Here is a 19,079-nt window from a genome sequence, read left to right as displayed (position 1 = left end):
AAAATCCTCTTAGAGATCTATTTGGAATCCCATTCATTGATTTGCTACTCAAACTGATCATTGTGTTAGAGATGCGACTTTTTTTTCTTTCTATTCAGGTATTTCCTGTGGGAATCCACCCAGAGTGAAACATGCTATTATACTAGAAGAGATGCCTAAGTATCTATCTGGTCAGAGGGCACGTCATTAATGCATCAAACCTTTTAACCTGGATGGGGCAGAAAAGTGATATGTTCAAATGGGAGCTGGACACAACCACCTCAGTGCCTAATTAGAGTATCTTATTTCCTCCCCAAACTTTAGAGAATGTTTTAGGGACTAAATATGTTAACATAAATATATAATGTAGTAGTTATTATAGAATCATCTTTTAATCTTAAATGAAATGATGGTGCTTAAACTCCAATTTTTTCTTTTTGTGGACTGCGTAAGTGATATGACATATTTATTTTATGAAGGATTTGACCAGATTAGCACACCTGGAATCATGGAAAATTCTCTATCTTAAGCATTAAGACACTTGGTTGTTTCCTGAGGAATAAGTGTATTAAAGATACGTTGTGGACATTTGACAGCCCTATAAAAATTTCACTTGGAGACAGAATCAGCAGCTGGATTGTGATCATAGACTGGGATACAATTTTGGGCTACTTCAGCTTGTGGATTATATTTAAAGAAGGTTACTAGCTGAGTTCAACCTGGGAATTAGTGTATACAGAAGAAAAGGTCTAAGAACTTGGTCACAGGACACTCGCGTATTCAGAGTTTAGGAGAGAAGAGGAGCCAACAAAGCAGATACTGTATAGCCACCAGTTTTTCAAATCACCTTTTCCTGGCATTCATATTTCCCAGTCTTTTGCTTTGATCCCACCTACGTTTTTCATGTTTAAAGTGAGTTTCTTTTAGACGCCCTATGGTTGGATCTTGTTTATGTGTGCACTCTGCCATTTTAGTCTTTTCACTGAAGTATTTAACCCACTTACACTTAAAGTAATATTTGATAGATTAAGGGCTGTGCCAGGCATTTTATTTATTTTGTGTTCCCTGTATTTCACTCCCATTTCCTTTTCTTATTATCTATATGGACTTTTGGAACATTTTAAGATAACTTCCATTTTGGTATATCTGCATTGTTTGGGGGCATATCTCTTTGTATCATTTTATGAGTGGTTGCCCTAGGTATTAAGATCTACATAATAGCTTATCATTCCCTCCTGGTCTTGACATTTTACGACCTCGCGTGAATGTGGAAACCATACTTCCATTTAGGTCCATTTACCCTCCCCACGTTTTGTTTTATTTTATTTTATTTTACTTTTATTTTATTTTATTTTATTTTATTTTATTTTATTTTATTTATTTTATGTTAAGTAGGGTTCACATCCAGTGTGGAACCCAACGTGTGGCTTGAACTCACAACACCTCAGCTGATATCAAGGGTCAGGCACTTAACTCACTGAGCCCCAAGCACCACTTACCCTCCCCACATTTTAAACATAAATTCTTTTTTTTTTTCCTTAGTAAGCATAAATGTCTTTAGTGTTGCTTCTACTTATATTGAGCACTATAGGAAATGATACAATGTTGCCCAAACATCAAATACAACAAACTCCTTATGAAAAAGAGTCTATACTATTTACCCTTATTTTTCTCACTTCCCTTGTTCTTTCTTCCTGCATGAAGTCTCAGTCCTCCTTCTGTTATCTTTTTGGTGCTGTTTGAAGAATTCCTTTAGCAATTCTTTAAAGATAGATCTGCTGGAGATATTTTCCCCGTTTTCCTTTTGTCTCAGAACGTCTTAATTTCTCCCTTATATCCTAAGGATGGCATCACTGGATATAGCATTCGGGATGACAGTTTCTTTTCTTCTAGCACTTGAAAAATGTTGTCACTTCTCTCTGGACACAGATGAGAACCCCACGGACACTTGAACCCTTTTTCCCTTAGAGGTTTGCCTAATTTCTGTGTAGCTGCTTTTGAGATTTTTCCTTTTCTTTACTTTTCCTCAGTTTGATTATGATGTATCTTGGCTTGAATTTCTTTAGGATTATCCTGTTTGGCTATTTCAATATGAATGTTTCTGCCTTGTGCCCAACTTGGGAAATTTTCAGCCATTATATTTCAATTCTCTCTCTTTTGTTTTTTTTTTTTTTCATCTGCAACCCCTTTTTTTTCTCTTTCTGGTTGTCCATGCTTTACTGTATACTCTTACTGGTCCCTGAGACCCTGTCCACTTTTGTTTTCAGTCTGTTTTCAAAGTGAGCAATCTGTATTGTATATTCAAATTGATTTATCCTTCTGTCATCTGTAATCCATGATAGAGCCCATCCAGTGAGGATTTTTAACAATCCATTATTATTTTTTTCTGTGCTGTAATTCCCATTGGATTTTTAAAAGCCATCACTAAATAATTCCATTATCTGTGTCATTTAAGTGTTGCCATCTGTTGATTATCTTTTCTCTTTTGAGATTTTACTGGTCTTTGGTATGGTAAGTAATTTTCTCTCTCTTTAGAATTTTATTTTGAGAGAGCGAGCGAGAGAGTCCTCACACCAGCACACAAGCAGAGGAGGGGCAGAGTGAGAGCGAGAATCCCAAGCAGGATCCTCTCTGCCATCATAGACCCCAACACAGGGCTCGAACTCTTGAACTGTGGTATTATGACCTGAGCCAAAATCAAGAAGTGTTGGATGCTCAACCCACTGAGCTACCAGATGCCCCTATATTGAGTGATTTTCTTTTTTTTTTTTTATTTCTTTATTTATTTTGTAATTTACATCCAAGTCAGCATACAGTGCAACAGTGATTTCAGGAGCAGATTCCTTAATGCCCCTTATGCATTTAACCCAATTTAACCCAACTCCCTCCCACAACCCCTCCAGCAACCCTCAGTTTGTTCTCCATATTTATGAGTCTCTTCTGTTTGTCCCCCTCCCTGTTTTTATATTATTTTTGTTTCCCTTCCCTTACGTTAATCTGTTTTGTCTCTTAAAGTCCTCATAGGAGTGAAGTCATATGATATTTGTCTTTCTCTGACTAATTTCACTTAGCATAATACCCTCCAGTTCTATCCACGTAGTTGCAAATGGCAAGATTTCATTCATTTTGATTGCCAAGTAATACTCCATTGTATATATATACCACATCTTCTTTATCCATCCACCCATCGATGGACAATTGGGCTCTTTCCATTCTTTGGCTCTTAATTGATAGTGCTGCTATAAACATGGGGGTGCATGTGCCCCTGCAAAACAGCATACCTGTATCCCTTGGATAAATACCTAGTAGTGCAATTCCTGGATTGTAGTGTAGTTCTATTTTTAATTTTTTGAGGAACCTCCATACTGTTTTCCAGAGTGGCTGTACCAGTTTGCATTCCCACCAGCAGTGCAAAAGAAATCCTCTTTCTCCGCCTCCTCGCCAACATCTCTTGTTGCCTGAGTTGTTAATGTTAGCCATTCTGGCAGGTGTGTTTCCCTGATGATGAGTGATGTTGAGCGTTTTTTCATGTGCCGGTTGGCCATCTGGATGTCTTCTTTGGACAAGTGTCTATTCATGTCTTTTGCCCATTTCTTCACTGCATTATTTGTTTTTTGGGTGTTGAGTTTGATAAGTTCTTTATAGATTTTTGGATACTAACCCTTTATCTGGTAAGTCGTTTGCAAATATCTTCTCCCATTCTGTTGGTTGCCTTTTAGTTTTGCTGATTGTTTCCTTCGCTGTGAAGCAGCTTTTTATTTTGATGAAGTCTCAATAGTTCATTTTTGCTTTTGTTTCCCTTGCCTCTGGAGACACGTTCAGTAAGAAGTTGCTGTGGCCAAGGTTAAGGAGATTTTTGCTGCTTTCTCCTTGAGGATTTTCATGGCTTCCTGTCTTACATTTAGGTCTTTCCTCTATTTTGAGTTTATTTTTGTGTATGGTGTAAGAAAGTGGTCCAGGTTAATTCTTCTGCATGTTGCTGTCCAGTTTTCCCAGCACCGCTTGCTGAAGAGACTGTCTTTATTCCATTGGGTATTTTTTCCTGCCTTGTCAAAGATTAATTGTCCATACGTTTGTGGGTCCATTTCTGGGTTCTCTATTGTGTTCCATCGATCTGAGTGTCTGTTTTTGTGCTAGTGTAATGAGGGATTTTCAATTGTGTTCTAGACATTTGGGATATTATGTTTTAAGGCTCTGGATTTTATTGACATCTCTTATTTATCAGGCCTCCAAAACTACCACAGTGCAAGTCCAGGCTTCCCACTTGACCTCCACTGACAACACGGAAAGTGGAGAGGTGTCTTATTCCCTGAGTGTGGAGAGAAGTCTGGGCTGCTCACTTGGCCTCTGTTGATCACTGTTGATCTGTGAGCCACACAGCGAGAGGACTGGTCTCGGTTTCTTTATGATGGTATTTGGGAGCATTTCAAGTATTGTAAAAAATACCTGTTTTGCTAGAATACTCCTCTCCTGGGCCTTTGGCTAAATAGAGTGGATGATTTTTGGAACTTTTTTTTTCTTGAACTTGATATCATTTCTGGGTTCCATTCTTCTTCAGTGCTCAGTCCAGGGTCCGTAGAAGGCACAATGAAAACCCAAATGAACTGTGTAATTCCTTGAATCCCAACGTCTCTTATCAGATTGATATCTTCTCTGCATCTTTCGTAATCTCCTATGTTGGTTTTTATAATGTGTTCAGGGTTTTTAGTTTTACTTAACAGAAGGGATAAGCAGAAATGTTTCTACGTCATCATGTCCAGAATGGGAGGCCAGCAATTGCCTTTCACATTATATAGATTTGTAATTCTTTGACGTAATTAAAGAAACTGATGTTTCTTTTGTAATAACAATGAAAATCAATACATAGTAGACCATGCAGTATGTTGTAACTAATGAGAAAAATTTCTTTGTGTATATTAGCTATCCGTCTGGCATTTATTCAGTAGGAAAAATGGTTTTTAATACCAGAATACTGCAAAGCAGACATATTTGTTAATGCTTTATGTGTACTTTCATGTGGGATTAAAGGAAGTGCTTAAAAGTGTTCTTCTCAGTTTAAGTGATTAGAATTTCTCCAATGAATCATTTCTGTCAGCAGAAATCACAAGTCTTGATATCATATATTGTGGTACATTTCTATTTACTTTACTTTAACCTGTTTTTCTTTGCACTTTCAATAAATCAAATAATATCTTTTTAGATCCTAATGAAAACTGTGGGCCCCCTCCGCCTATTGACAATGGAGACATGACCACATTCCCAAAATCAGAATATGCTCCAGGGTCATCTGTTGAGTACCAGTGCCAGTCCTTGTATGTGCTTGAGGGAAACAAGGTCATCACATGCAGATACGGACAGTGGTCAAAACCACCAAAGTGCTTAGGTAAATATTTTAATATTCACCTGGATCCTGGGAAATAATGAGAAAGGTGTTTTCCTGTTATTAACAGAATATTCATGGATTAACCACAACCATTCTGTCAAATGTTTGTCTACTAAATATTAATCTGTGAAGAAATAAAGTTAGAAAAAAGTCTTAAACAACAACAGCAACAAAATATTCTTTAATGAAAACTCTTCCTATTGTTATTGACATGATGGATCTTTCATTATAACATTTAATTATCACACCTTAAACACAGTACCTCATTTTTACATCATTAATCATTTAAAATGATTTACATCTACATGATGGATTTTCAATGTATTGGTTTGGAAAAGGTTTTGGAAACAGAGCCCTGGGACAGTGTAGAAGATTCTACTTGAAAGTCTGATTCTGTGGAAAATATTTGTTTACTTCTTAATGCTTATGTTCATTTTTTTTTAACCTTCAGATGTATGTATAATATCAGAAGACTCCATGGAAAGACATAACATACAATTACGATGGTCTTCTGTGAAAAAACTGTATTCCCCAACAGGGGATACTGTTGAATTTGAATGTAAAGCTGGATATCGTAGACAGACATCACAACAGACATTCCGAGCAACCTGTTGGGAGGGGAAGCTGACCTATCCTGTTTGTGTAAAAAGCAATGGTTAAGATGCAGTCCTAAAACTAAAATATGTACAATATTGGGAATTTTTCATTGTCAATCCAACTCAGTTTATTTTGTCAAGTGTTATTTAGCTCATTTACTTTCATAAATCAGAATTTGTGTTAAATATTATATGGATGATGTAATTAAATCTGAGAGACAAATAAATCACATCTTAAAAGTACCTCATTAAAACTTGGCAAACCAAAATTCTTTATGTCCTATTCTTAAAATATCTATGACAAGAAATTAGATTCAACCATTTCAGTGGTGACTTCTATCCATCTTTCTCCTACCTTTCTCACGTCTTCCTCCAAATTTCTGAGCCTTCCTGAAACTATCCATTTCAGAGGAAATGGGAGAAGATACTTCTTTACAACTTCAAAATAAGTTCACTTCAAAAACACATCAAAATCTATGTCCTACCTCTGTTAGCTAGAAGATGTAAGCAGTTACTACTTAATATTGCTTATCTAGCAATAGATATACCAAAAAACGATGGGATACATGATCTCCTAAAAGATGACTCTCTAGCACAGATAAAAATTCAAAGAAATCATAAAGAGAAATTCGATCTAACTGGTGCATCACTATCCTAAAACGCAACATGAAAGGGACAAAAAATACATCAAGTATAAACACACAGAATGCTTTGAACACTGCATAAATGTTTACAGAGCAAAGATTGTCAGGAAGTAAAATGAGAAGTGTACAATAACTATAGTTGAATTTAGAGAAACTAGGGGTAGGAATTGGTGTTGAACTTACACTTACCTGCAGTCTCCACTTTTTCTATCTTTCATATACATTACCTTTAAACCCCAAGAATGTGTTATTTTAAAATAAAGATAAAGTAAGACAGTACATGCTGAGAACTATGAGAACCTCTTTGGTAATGATCTTCAAATCCAGTGACACATTCAGGATTTTGTTAGTATAGAGAGTTTTGGAAACATTCAACCATAAGAGTCTGAAATATGATTTTAATGTTCATACATTCCAAACAACATAATTAGTTAACATCAATTGAACATAAACATTTTTAACTTCTACAAAAACGTAAAAACTTAAAGATGACAATAAAGATATAATTAAGGTAAAAATATTTTAAGGTGATATCTTCTTCATTTTGCATCAAATCAAGTGGCATTCTTAGAACGAGTAAGCTGGCTGTCTCCAATGGAGCCAATTTATCTAAATCTGAATCACAAATGAGAGTCAATTTTCTCACATTTAAAGGACTATTCTTAAAATTGTCAAGTTATCTGAGGTGTTAATATTGGTGTAAATACTATTTCTCCAGAACATTTCACCTAATGCTGGTGGAATCAGTGTATGACACTTGGCCTGTAACCAATATGGCCTATAACCATTTATTTTCATTTTTGGCTGCAAAGTAATGACTTTTAAGATTAATTCTAATATTTTTCTGCAGGTATTGTCATTCTTGTGTAAAGATGAGTGTTACTTTGCCAACTCACTATAGCTTTTAACTAAAAAGGTTTGGTAAATCTTTAATTTTCAATGTTTAGAGTAAGAACTTGGTAATAGTGAATTTCTGATAGCTTTACACATATATATATATTTTTTTGTTTTGTTTTGTTTTGTTTTGTTTTGTTTTTAATGTTGTATCACTGGGGCACCTGGTGGCTCAGTTGATTGAGCATCCAACATGATTTTGGCTCAGGTCATGGGATGGAGCCCAGGACTTGAGCTCTGGGCTCTGCGCTGAGTGGGGAGCCTGCTTAAGATTCTTTCTCTCTTTCCATTTGCCCCGCTCTCCCCACCAATCTCTCCTCTCTCTCTCAAAATAATCAATCAATCAATCAATCAATCAATATATCGGCATGGATTCATGAATATTTATTTATTCAATTTGTCATAATTAATTCTAGGCATTGTCTTTGAAGCTCAAAGTATCCCAAATTTGGCTAGTTGAGAGCCTCTTGAAACTAGCTGCTGATTGCTTTGTTATACCCCATTATTCTTTGAGCGTTTCTTAAGACAACATGATGTTCCAGGCTCGCTGGGTATTTCTCTGCCCAATACCTGTAAGCATACACCTTTCCAAAGGGATCTGATTCTTTTTACTGGGAAATAGTGTTTAGAACCCAAGAATTGTACCATCCTGTGAAGAGAATTATGTTGAAATAGAAATGTTCAACACTGTGGAAACGTCTTTAAATGTCTTTTTGTTTGTCAGAAGACTGAAATAGAGTGAAATTTAAAATTCATTTGCTCCGGGGCGCCTGGGTGGCTTGGTCGGTTAAGCGTCCGACTTCGGCTCAAGTCATGATCTCACGGTCTGTGATTCGAGCCCCGCGTCGGGCTCTGTGCTGACAGAGCCTGGAGCCTGTTTCAGATTCTGTGTCTCCCTCTCTCTCTGCTCCTCCCCTGTTCATGCTCTGTCTCTCTCTGTCTAAAAAATAAATAAACGTTAAAAAAATAATTTAAAAAAAATAAAATAAAATTCATTTGCTCCTATTGGATCTTACAATTCAAGTTTAATAACACAGGGTTAAAAACTTTCTAGTACATTTTCTGTCTCTTCTCTTTACTCACATATTCTTATATTTCAATATTTGCAAAAATAATATAAAAAGTTTAATGCAAACATTACTACTACCAGGTAAACTACTGAATGAAGGTTACAATGTCTTGGCATTTATTTTGTCCCGGGATGTTCAACTCTGAATGTAAGTACTCTCTTCCAAAATGACTTCAAATAATCCTTATCTCTGATTGGTTCACTTCCCAACTTAATACAGTTTTACATTTATTTGCATTCATATTTTAATTTTAAATCATGCTTCTTCCTCTATTAAGCTAAACTTTTTAGATATGAAAAACAGCTACATGTTTCAAAAGTCAAAGTCACATGACAAGGCTCTGTGAAGAGTAAGCTTTTTCCATCATTTATCTGTTCCTCATTTAATAAAGTTATATTTTTATTAGTTTCTGTCATCCTCCCAGTGTTTATTAATCTCCTTTTTTCAATATATAGAAGGGAGGTGATTTTACACATTTATCTGTACCTTGCTGTTTTCGTATTTATTATTCTAATCTTCTCTTGACTAGCCTTCCTCAGCTCCCTGCACAGAGGCTGCCTCAGTAGCTGTGCTGCGGTAGACACTGGTCAACAGCACAGTCTGGATCAAGCGTCCCCACATGTGGCTGCGTTGGGAGCCAGAAGGGAAAAGGCTGTCTGGCACTGCCCTCCTCTGGGCTCCTCTGACCTTGGCCTTGTCGCTGGGGTGCTTGAGAATAAAGGCCTCCTGGGTCAGAAGGGTAGGAGGAGCCCAAGTTGCGCCTGGCCCCAGGCCACGTTAGGGGCCCTTGTAAGAATCCTGGTGGCGGGCAGACACTGGGAGACCTAATCTTTGGACGCGCAGTGTGAAATCCTCCTTTGTGTAACTGTGTCAGCGAACGAGCAATTAGTATTTATTTCCTGGTGGATGGACACTCTGCCCTTAACCGTTCCCATGCGCAAAAATTAACCTAGTAGGAGCCAAGACCCCAGGTCTTTAAATCCATGCCTCCAGGGCACACAGCAGTCCCTTTCAGGGAAACCCAAAATTTCACACCTGTCAGTTTTGAAAAATATGACTGGAAATTTGCAAAACACTGTGTAGCACATCACACTCATTACCTCAATCGTTTCTCATGGAAACCCTATGACGTAGGTACTCCATCCACATCTTTCAGAGAATGCAAGAGTTTTAGAAAGAATAAGCCGTTGGCCCAGGATCATATTGCTAGGGAGAAGCCAAGCCATAACCTGACCCTACCTGGCTCACAGATTTTTTTTTTTTTTAATAAGCAACGTGAATAATTTAATTAGTTTTGGAAACCCCTCCCCTCCCCAAATAACACCTGACGCAAAATGCAATAACGCTTTGCAAAAGTTACCTACAGGTGGTCAAAAATATTTTAAAACAGATTGGAAGATTGTTTGTAGTGTTTTTACTCATAACAGGAGGCGCAAACCTTGGACGAGGGCGGATTCCCCGTATTGCTATCACCCCATGTAAATTTAAAACAAAAGAGAAAATTCGGAGACTTCCTAGCGTGCAATTAAATGCAAAGACAAACAAAGCCCTTAAGAAAACCATTCGAGAGGGCTACGAAACGAATAAAACACAACGGTCACGTACTTCTGTGGGGCTGAATTAAACTGAAGGGAAGTCAAGACGCCCTAACGCCTACTGAGCGGCAATAGACAGAGGCACCTTAGCCACCGCGGGACCCCTGCAGGCGTGCAGGAGCCAGCCAGTCGCGCAGGCGCAGGGCCGGAGCGGGAATCCGCCCCGCCTTCCCCGGGCCCCGCCCTCCCTGCTTCAGTTCCGGGTCCTGTCAGTAGGGGCGGCCGCGGTCTCGGCAGCGGCCAAAGCCGCGAAGCTGCGCGGCCCGGGTTTCCAGCCGGGCCTCTTTCCCGGCCGGGCCCCAGCATGGCTGCCCCCAGGGCTGCGGGTCGGGACGGTGCCGCGTTGTCGCGTTCCTGACGGCCCCTGGCGTCTGTGCTCTCCTTCTCTTCCCCAGGCCACTCCAGCAGACATGTTTGCCAAGGCCTTTCGGGTCAAGTCCAACACGGCCATCAAGGGGTCGGACAGGTGAGGGAGAGAAGGGCCCTGTTCCGCCCACCAGGACACCCAGCCATTTCTCCATCCCGGCTGGCCCACAGCCCTTTTGGACTAGCTCAGCCGACCCGGGGTGGAGGCCGAGGGGTCCAGCGGGGGAAGGGACCCCAGGGGACCAGGCTGGAATAGACATGTTTTGAGGGTGAAGAGGGAGAGGAGGCCTGATTTATCTCCCAGGCTATCTTTTGGATATTGTCGTTCGTTTAAAGGAAAACGTACTTCGATCGGCGCTTACTGACTGCGGTCTATAGAAGGTATTGCGGAGGGCGCCAAAAAAGAAAGAGAGGAAAGAAGGAAGGAAGAAAGACAGACAGACAGGGTGCCACTCTCCTAAGAGCTTAGAGTCCCTGAGGAGAAATCAGATGGGGAACCGAGAACTACAACGATGGGAGGAACAGTGTCTAGTGATTACTTCTGGCAGGAGAGACAGACAGATGGAGGGAGAGGTGAGGGAGAATTACGGGACATGTTTTGAGGAGACCTGTATCTGTTCAGACAGTGTCGCAAACGCAGATAGCACGTTGCGAATTTTGGACCCCGTGTTCTAAGTTGTCACTCTTGGTGCCCTGGTATAGCTTTTTAAGCATCGGGACAGGTTTGCCAAGCATATAGAGAAGGGAGTGGGTGCGAGGGCTAGGCATAGAGGCAGGAAGGCAGGGCTGAATTTCCCAAGTCAGGCTAACTTGGTTACTGCCTGGATCTCAGTTTCCCTCTTTCTTCGTAAAATGGAAAGTCTTGCCCCCAAGAATATGTGACAATAGAGGAGACATGGGATGTGAAAGAGAATAGGATGTTTTGGAAGAGTGTACGAGAGTAGGGCATCATAAAGCAGTTTTTCCTTGGCCCTTTGATTTGATAGTAAGTCCTTCCGAATCCTTTGCATTTCTCAAAATGCATCCAGGCACGATTCATACCACTCATTGGTTTGCTTTCTGCAGGAGAAAGCTTCGGGCTGATGTGATGGCTGCTTTCCCCACTCTAGGAACAGATCAGGTCTCTGTGTTGGTACCTGGAAAGGAGGAGCTCAACATTGTGAAACTGTATGCTCACAGAGGGGATGCAGTGACCGTGTACGTGAGCGGTGGTAACCCCATCCTGTTCGAAGTGGAGAAAAATCTGTATCCGACAGGTATGGCAACAGGATGGCCATTACTGTAATCCTTGCCTGGCATCCGTTTCTCCTTATTTCTTTCATTCACCTGTCTTACTCAAAACAGTAAGTGCCAAATCTCCCAGTACCATCCGTAAGAATCGTTTCGGGCCCAGTGTCCCTAGAATTGGGTCTTTCAAGGTCGAAACTTACTGCCGTAGGAGGGAGAATGAAAGGGCCAATACAGAAAGAGCGTGGTTGCCAAGAGATATTCTGAGATGAAGGAATAGTAGTTCCTAGTGGGTTAACTAGGGATGGAGCAGGGGTCTCGAAAAGGGTGGCATTTCAGAACATGTGAGAAATACATCTTAAAAGGATGACTAGCAGGATTTTCTTTAGAGACTGAAAAGATCCTGTGATGGGAAAGAAGCTGGGTTAATGAAACCACGTACCCAGCTGTCTTAGTGATGTACTCCCATCGAGATACCCCCCAGGGATTCTTCCTTCGGCTCTGTCTGGCTCTCAGGATCCTTTGGTTTCTCTCCTTGTGACAGATCTCAGACATCTAGGGTCCTTTTGTCTCTAGCTGCTGACACCTGTTTTGTCACTTGGGGCTTTTCTTGCCCTAAGCTGGGCTACAGCAGCGTAGGGCGGTCTCCTTGGGCCGCTGCTGCCCCCACCCCACTTTGCTGCTGTACGGACACGGGCGCTTTTTGATCTAAGGGTTTTTACCACTAATCACTATGAAAACAGAGGGAATACAAATAATAAACATGTGGAAATTTCCAAATTGTTTACAGGCTGGTGCCCTGTTCTTAGTCTACTTGTTTCTGAGGTCACAAATGGAATCCTCCTTGGTGTTTGTCCCCACTTTTACCTGCTGTGCGCATTTCTGCAGCTACAATCAGGTGGAATGATGGGGCCTCCCAGTCTCAGGTGACATCCAGGTTTTTAAGAATCTACCTTCTTCATTCCAATAGCAAAGCCTGTGGGCCCACTGCCTCCCTGTTATTTCCTAAGCATACCCACAGAAGATTTCCTTAGTCACTGAGGAGAGAGCTTTAAAGACAAGAGAGTGATTACCATTTATAATTTTTAAAAATTACATTCACATGTAATTTTGTATATATGTATACTTTTTCACTTTTTAGTAGTTTTACCACCTTCACAAGTGTGGAAATTCTTGATGATACCCTAATATTTATCCTTCCATATTTCCATTTTATATGGCTGTATAATGGTATAAATATGTTTATGTGATTTGTAAGCATTTTTATGTATATTTGTAATCGCTTATATTGCGATTATTAAAAGATAAAAAGGTATATTAGAAAAAAAAAGAATCTGCCTATTTTAAGAACGAAACCCCTAGAAACCAAGGCTACACTGTATGTTAACTAACTTGAATTTAAATAAATACATTTAAATTTGAAAACAAAAACACAAAAAGACCAGAATGAACCCTCTTTGGGCCTCATAGCCTCTTCTCTAGCTTTGAGCTGAGTTCCTTTACTGTCCCTGAATTAAAGTGGCCTTTGCGTTTGACTTTGCCAGTGCCCCAGGGGATTGACTTTTTGGCAATAAATCTGTGTCTCTTTTTGGGCAGTGTATACCTTGTGGTCCTATCCTGACCTTCTCCCAGCTTTCACAACGTGGCCTCCGGTGCTTGAAAAACTGGTGGGGGGAGCAGGTAAGAAGATTTCCCTATATTCTGGCTATCGACTGAAACCCGCTTAGGAAGAACCGACTACTCCAATAAATGTACCCGCTTCCTGCGTTCATATGGTAGAAAAATGGAATTTTTCCCCCATTTGCGTTTCATCTCTCTCTTGACTGCTTCCGTGAGGTCCCTGGGCATCTACGACACTGTTGAAAGGCTTCAATCAGCTTTGTACTTTGTACTTCAATGAGAAAACAGTTTGTGAACTGCCATATGCTGTCCTTTAAGTCAGTAAGCTAAATTTGGGAAACCAGAATAAGATAGGTCATGGAACTGGCCTTGGTGCTTCAGTTGGACCACTAGCCCCCCTAGGGAAATGGTGTGATACTCGGGTTGCCATCTTTTAATTTTCATTATGAATAACCTAGTTGATACCTGATAAAGGTTTGTAGGTTGAATGAATGAATAAATGATGAAGTAGAACTTGGAATTGTTTAGAGGCAGAATACAGGTTGTGATGCATTTGTTTGTTTGCTACAGATTTGATGCTGCCAGGACTCGTGGTGCCCCCTGCTGGTCTGCCTCAGGTACAGAAGGGTGACCTCTGTGCCATTGCCTTGCTGGGGAACAGGTACTGTGTCAGTCCACTGTGCCTTTGGGGGAAAATCTTCAGTAAAACTGGGGAAGGGTTTGGGAAATGACAACTTCCCAAGCTTATGGATAAAGGATTAAAGGAAGAAAAAGCAGCTTCTTGTGGAGTGGGCCACTGGGGGATGGTAGTGAGCCTGTGGGGCTGTCTATACATGTGGGCCAAGCATAGCTGCTGCTGCTGTTTTTGTTTTTTTAGTAATTTTACATTTACACAAGAGTTACAAAGATAGTATAGAGGTATAGAGTTCTTATCCAGCTTCCTGTAATGATAACGTTTTTTTATAACCAAAGTACAGGTATCAAAACTAAGGAATTAACATTGGCACAGTCCTATGAATACAATTGTAGATTTTATTCATATTACCCCAGCTTTTCCATGAAATTTCTTTCCATTCAAGAATCCAGTCTAGGGGTTAAAGTTAAACGTCCGACTTCAGCTCACGTCAGGATCTCACGGTGCATGAGTTTGAGCCCCATGTCAGGCTCTCTGTGTTGACAGCTCAGAGCTTGGATCCTGCTACAGATTCTGTGTCTCCCTCTCTCTCTCTGCCCTTCTCCTGCTCATGCTCTTTCTCTCTCTCAAAAATTAAGATTAAAAAAAAGAAAAAGAATCTAGGATACCTTTTGCATTTAGTTGTTGGCTTCTTAGTCTCTTTGTAGCAGAATTCTCACACAGAATCGTGACACCGAGGCTTACCTTCCCAGGAAGCAACTTTATTTCTGCCGGCACCACTCAGTTGGGTTTGTACCCAAAGAACTGGACCCCGAATGTCTCGTGGTATAATTTTTTTTATACATTTTCTATTTCTTTGTCTCCCATATATGGTAACACACACAAACACGTAGTGTAATTAAGTAGTCTTCGTTTACAAGGTCATGAGGGATGTTGTCACATAGGCACATAGCCAGGTTACCTTAAAGTTTTTTTGTTTTGTTTTTTGTTTTTTCTTTCTTTTTTCTCTTTTTTTCTCTCCTTAGGGAGAGAAACATTTCCACCTTTGATGCTCAGACTTCTCTATTTTGTTTCATAGAGCATCATCTTGGTTTAGAGGTTTATATATTTAAAAAAAATTTTTTTTAATATTTATTTATTTTTGAGATAGAGACAGAGCACAAGCTGGGGAGGGTAGAGAGAGAGGGAGACACAGAATCCGAAGCAGGCTTCAGGCTCTGAGTTGTCACCACAGAACCCGACGCGGGCCCAAACCCATGAACCATGAGATCATGATCCGAGCCGAAGTCAGATGCTCAACTGACTGAGTCACCCAGGCTCCCCAAGAGGTTTATATTTTTATAACATTATTACATGAGTGGCCGTCCTTTTTTGTTTTTAAAATTTTTTAATGTTTATTAATTTTTGAGAAAGAGAGACAGAGCATGAAGAGGAGAGGGAGACACAGAATCCGAAGCAGGCTCCAGGCTCTGAGCTGTCAGCATAGAGCCCAACGCAGGGCTTGAAATGACAAATTGCGAGATCATGACCTGAGCCAAAGTCAGTCACTTAACCGACTGAGTCACCCAGGCGCCCCCCCTGCTTTTCTTCTTCTTCTTCTTGTTTTTTTTTTTTTTGAGTGGCTGTCCTTTTTAAATCATGGCCTCAGTGAGACTGGAGATGGACCGTACAACCAAGGGAACTAAGCAGGGTAAGGTTAAGCACCCTCCCAAAATTAGGAGGATAATTCCCATGAGGGTTTTGAATCTCCTGAGAGTTGAAAACCATCCTCCAAATAACTCCCCGGGGTCCCAACCTTTCCAGATCCGAACTGGGACATGAGTAACCTTTCTCATTGATCTGTGATCTCCTCTGTGACTTTCCTCTCATCATCTGTCTGTAGGCAGCAGTTCCTCAGGGTAAATTTTTCACAAACACCTCCCTCAGAAGCAAGCAGGTAGATAGATGGCATTTGATAGATGACATTGCACATTTTGGTTTGCTGCTTGGCTAGTAAGTTAAGAGCTCTGGCATTTTCATTGGTTATAATTTCTACAACTGCTTGCAGTCTGATTATGTGGTTTAGCACATAAATAGGAGTGTGGTAGCCCCAAGACCCATCCTCTGCCCAGGTGGCAGGGCCATAATATTGGATTATATGCTCAGGAGGCCATTTATCATCTTTTTAATTACCAATCTGTAAGGCACCCTGCTTCCTTTTAGTCTCCTTGTGTCCATACACTTGGGCTCCCAAATGTTTCCCTCTGGCAAGTGGGATCAGGAAGACATGGACGAATAGTTTCCAGCACATATGACCCTGACCAGACTAGGGAGGTACTATATAGGCGCTCCTTTTTCACATCTAGTGTAGTCCCCCTGGGGCCCACCATTTGATGGCTGCGTTGACATTGTCTTCAGCCTCTTGGAGATGAGAGAAGTTAGATAAGCGGTGGGGATCTGGCTTACGGTGATCTGGGGTTCCCCAACATTGGTTTTTTTGGGCATTTGAGTTATAAAATCTTAGGCCTAGGCATGTTAAGTTTTTAACAGATGGTGATGAATTTTTTCCCCACTAGACAAGACAGTCTTTCCCAATAATTGAGCTTTTGGGAAGCCAAACCCCGGTAGTAGGACTGGGGTATTTTGTTTTACTGTAAGGTTTGTGGGGATCTGATTTTCTAGTCTCTCATGGCCATTGTTTCCCAGCATTGGTACCATCAAAGTATCCTATCCACAAAAGGAAGGTGAGTGTTAACAGAAACCTCTCCCCACATTTCCAGCTGGCCGGGGTGGCCTCGGCCAATCCTATGGCAAAGAGTAGAGAAAGAATCACAATAATAGTGAGAAACAGGACATGACAGTGCATCACAGTAAGGAAATAGATCTGGAAAATAAGGACAGTCTTTTGTTTCACCAAGCCATCGATTCCTTAAGCTTCTGCTGTGTGTAGATTAGTCAGCTTCCAGAGTGACTAAAGCAGGGCTGCAGTCTCCCCAAGCCTCTGGAGTTGCAGATATCTTCTTCTGTATGGTCAGCTTGTATGGCGTTGAAGGCCCAGGAATGCATTCCCAGTTTCGAGATGCCAGCTTTTCTCTGCTGTAGTGAATCCAGGGACCCACTTTGGCCACTTTTACTGTAATAGGGGTGGACAAAATAACAGTGAATGGGCCCCTCCAGAGGGGGCTTTAGGGGTTGGACATTTCACTCCTTTATCCATACTGCATCTCCTGGTTTAAAGGGGTGAGCATCTGTGTTCAGATTCACAGGTAATATCCCTGACCCAGTGGTGTAAGGTGGTTAGGGTAGAGCCGAGGGCCCACATCTGTTGTCTTAGTGTTAGATTGTCTACCTCATTTAGATCTCCTCTTATGCCCTTGATAATGGGGGGAGGGCACCCATAAAGGATTTCATAAAGGGAGAACCCCATCTGCTTCTTTTGCTTCCCACCTGCAGCTGCAGTCTGCCTCCCTGAAGGTCCTTTATCTCTCCCTACCTAATGTCAACCCTTTCCCTATTTATTTCTTCCCTGAAGTGGGGCCTGTAACTGCTGTTAGGAAACAGGGACGATGACCGTTCCGGCTTCTTTAAGCTGATAAGGGATGGTGTGGGGGTACAGCTGTTAGTCTACCCAAGAGTCGGTTGAGTGGCCCACAGTATGGTTTTACAGGAAGGCTGGCAGGCATGAGGTAGCATAAACATTAGTGGACATAAAGAGAAAAACACAAAGTAAAGATTATACTGACCGACAAGATAGTATCTTAAGATAATGTCTACGGTTTCCAAACCTGTCAAACAGTCTAGGAGAGACCCTGCCTTTGTAAACAACGTATGTCAGGGACTCTCTTATAACCCAGGTGATGGAGGAGCAGGAGCAGTTAGTCATTATGGCAGCTCTATTTTTAAGAGTTCGGCCCTAACTTCATTTAAAAATTTTTTAAAGCTTCTAATGCTTGTGAGGTGTTCTTTAGAGTTTTGCTGAGTATAAGCAGTTTGCTTTATTTTGAGGTGTAAAACTTCCAAGAGCCAGGAGTCCTAGAGAAAGAGTCGAGGCAGCCATTTACCATGATTAATTTGTAAATTTTTAGGTAAGCCAAACCTGGATATTATTTTATAAAGCAGAATTTGTATTACTTTTTGTGCCTTTCCTGTCTTGGAGGGGAAGACCTTTACCAATTAGTAAAAGTATTGAAACCTAATTGTCAGTGCTTTCTGGATAGCCTCCAGTTTCTTGATTGTCTGGGAGAGCAAGTTTATGGTTGAAAGGATTGTTTTTAAGACATACCTCACAGGCTGCTACCACTTGCAGAACTGTCCTTGACAAATTGTTTTCCAGTAAATACCCTTTAGGCCATTTGATTAAATTTTGTCCCTTCCTAAAAGAAAGGTCTGATCCTGTGTTTTGTTTTTTTTTTTTTAACGTTTATTTATTTTTGAGACAGAGAGAGACAGAGCATGAACGGGGGAGGGTCAGAGAGAGAGGGAGACACAGAATCTGAAACAGGCTCCAGGCTCTGAGCTGTCAGCACAGAGCCCGACGCGGGGCTCGAACTCACGGACTGCGAGATCATGACCTGAGCCGAAGTCGGACGCTTAACCGACTGAGCCACCCAGGCGCCCCTGATCCTGTGTTTTAATGATCTTTTAGCTCTGTGAGTTTGGTAATAGCAATGACTCTGCTCTGTTTATAATCATTCCAAGGGCTGGAGACAGTGTCTAGGAGTCAGACCCCAGTTTATTATTTTTTCGGGAGAGTAGATGGGATTGAGTTTCCTTTAATACTTGATATAGCAGGCAAACTGTTTTCCTGAACCTGGTATCTGCAGCCTACAATATCCAGTAACTTCTAAAAACTCACATAATTGTGTCTCTGTCCTGGAGTTACCCAAGGCTCTGAGTTTCTGATAGACAGTTGGTTTAGGGGAGCCACCTTGAAGAGCCCCAGGCCCCACTTAGTCCCTTCCAGGGACATTAGTTATCTGAGCCCTCACAGATAGAGGTCCCTGAGGACATTCGGATCTCCACTGATTGTCTCCACATAAGGGGCATGGCTTATAGGGTTTTCATTTTGGTTGTCCCCTCTGAGGACGTTCTC

General features: G+C 41.0%; 2 protein-coding genes across 6 annotated transcripts in view; both read left to right on the top strand.

Moving 5' to 3' along the window:
- Positions 1–6,054, top strand: part of CFH (complement factor H) — a 227,870-nt gene extending 221,816 nt beyond the window's left edge. Inside the window, exons 31-32 of the mRNA XM_049635060.1 lie at positions 5,132–5,362; positions 5,814–6,054. Coding sequence (XP_049491017.1) covers positions 5,132–5,362; positions 5,814–6,022 — 440 coding nt within the window. The 3' untranslated portion in view covers positions 6,023–6,054. The remainder of the gene's footprint in view (positions 1–5,131; positions 5,363–5,813) is intronic.
- A 4,299-nt stretch (positions 6,055–10,353) lies between these two features.
- Positions 10,354–19,079, top strand: part of EIF2D (eukaryotic translation initiation factor 2D) — a 28,995-nt gene continuing 20,269 nt past the window's right edge. For 2 of the 5 annotated variants that reach the window (XM_049634529.1, XM_049634527.1), the window contains exons 1-4: positions 10,355–10,627; positions 11,593–11,783; positions 13,351–13,434; positions 13,945–14,035. In XM_049634529.1, the coding sequence (XP_049490486.1) occupies positions 10,572–10,627; positions 11,593–11,783; positions 13,351–13,434; positions 13,945–14,035 (422 nt within the window). In that variant the 5' untranslated portion in view covers positions 10,355–10,571. Of the gene's footprint in view, positions 10,628–11,592; positions 11,871–13,350; positions 13,435–13,944; positions 14,036–19,079 lie in introns of all 5 variants that reach the window. The other 3 variants (XM_049634528.1, XM_049634530.1, XM_049634531.1) reach the window with 3 other exon arrangements.

This window comes from Panthera uncia, chromosome F1 (genome assembly GCF_023721935.1).
Source record: "Panthera uncia isolate 11264 chromosome F1, Puncia_PCG_1.0, whole genome shotgun sequence".
NCBI classification, from domain to species: domain Eukaryota; kingdom Metazoa; phylum Chordata; class Mammalia; order Carnivora; family Felidae; genus Panthera; species Panthera uncia.
Note: the sequence above shows the minus strand (reverse complement) of the source record. Positions and strands in the feature narration are given on the sequence as shown.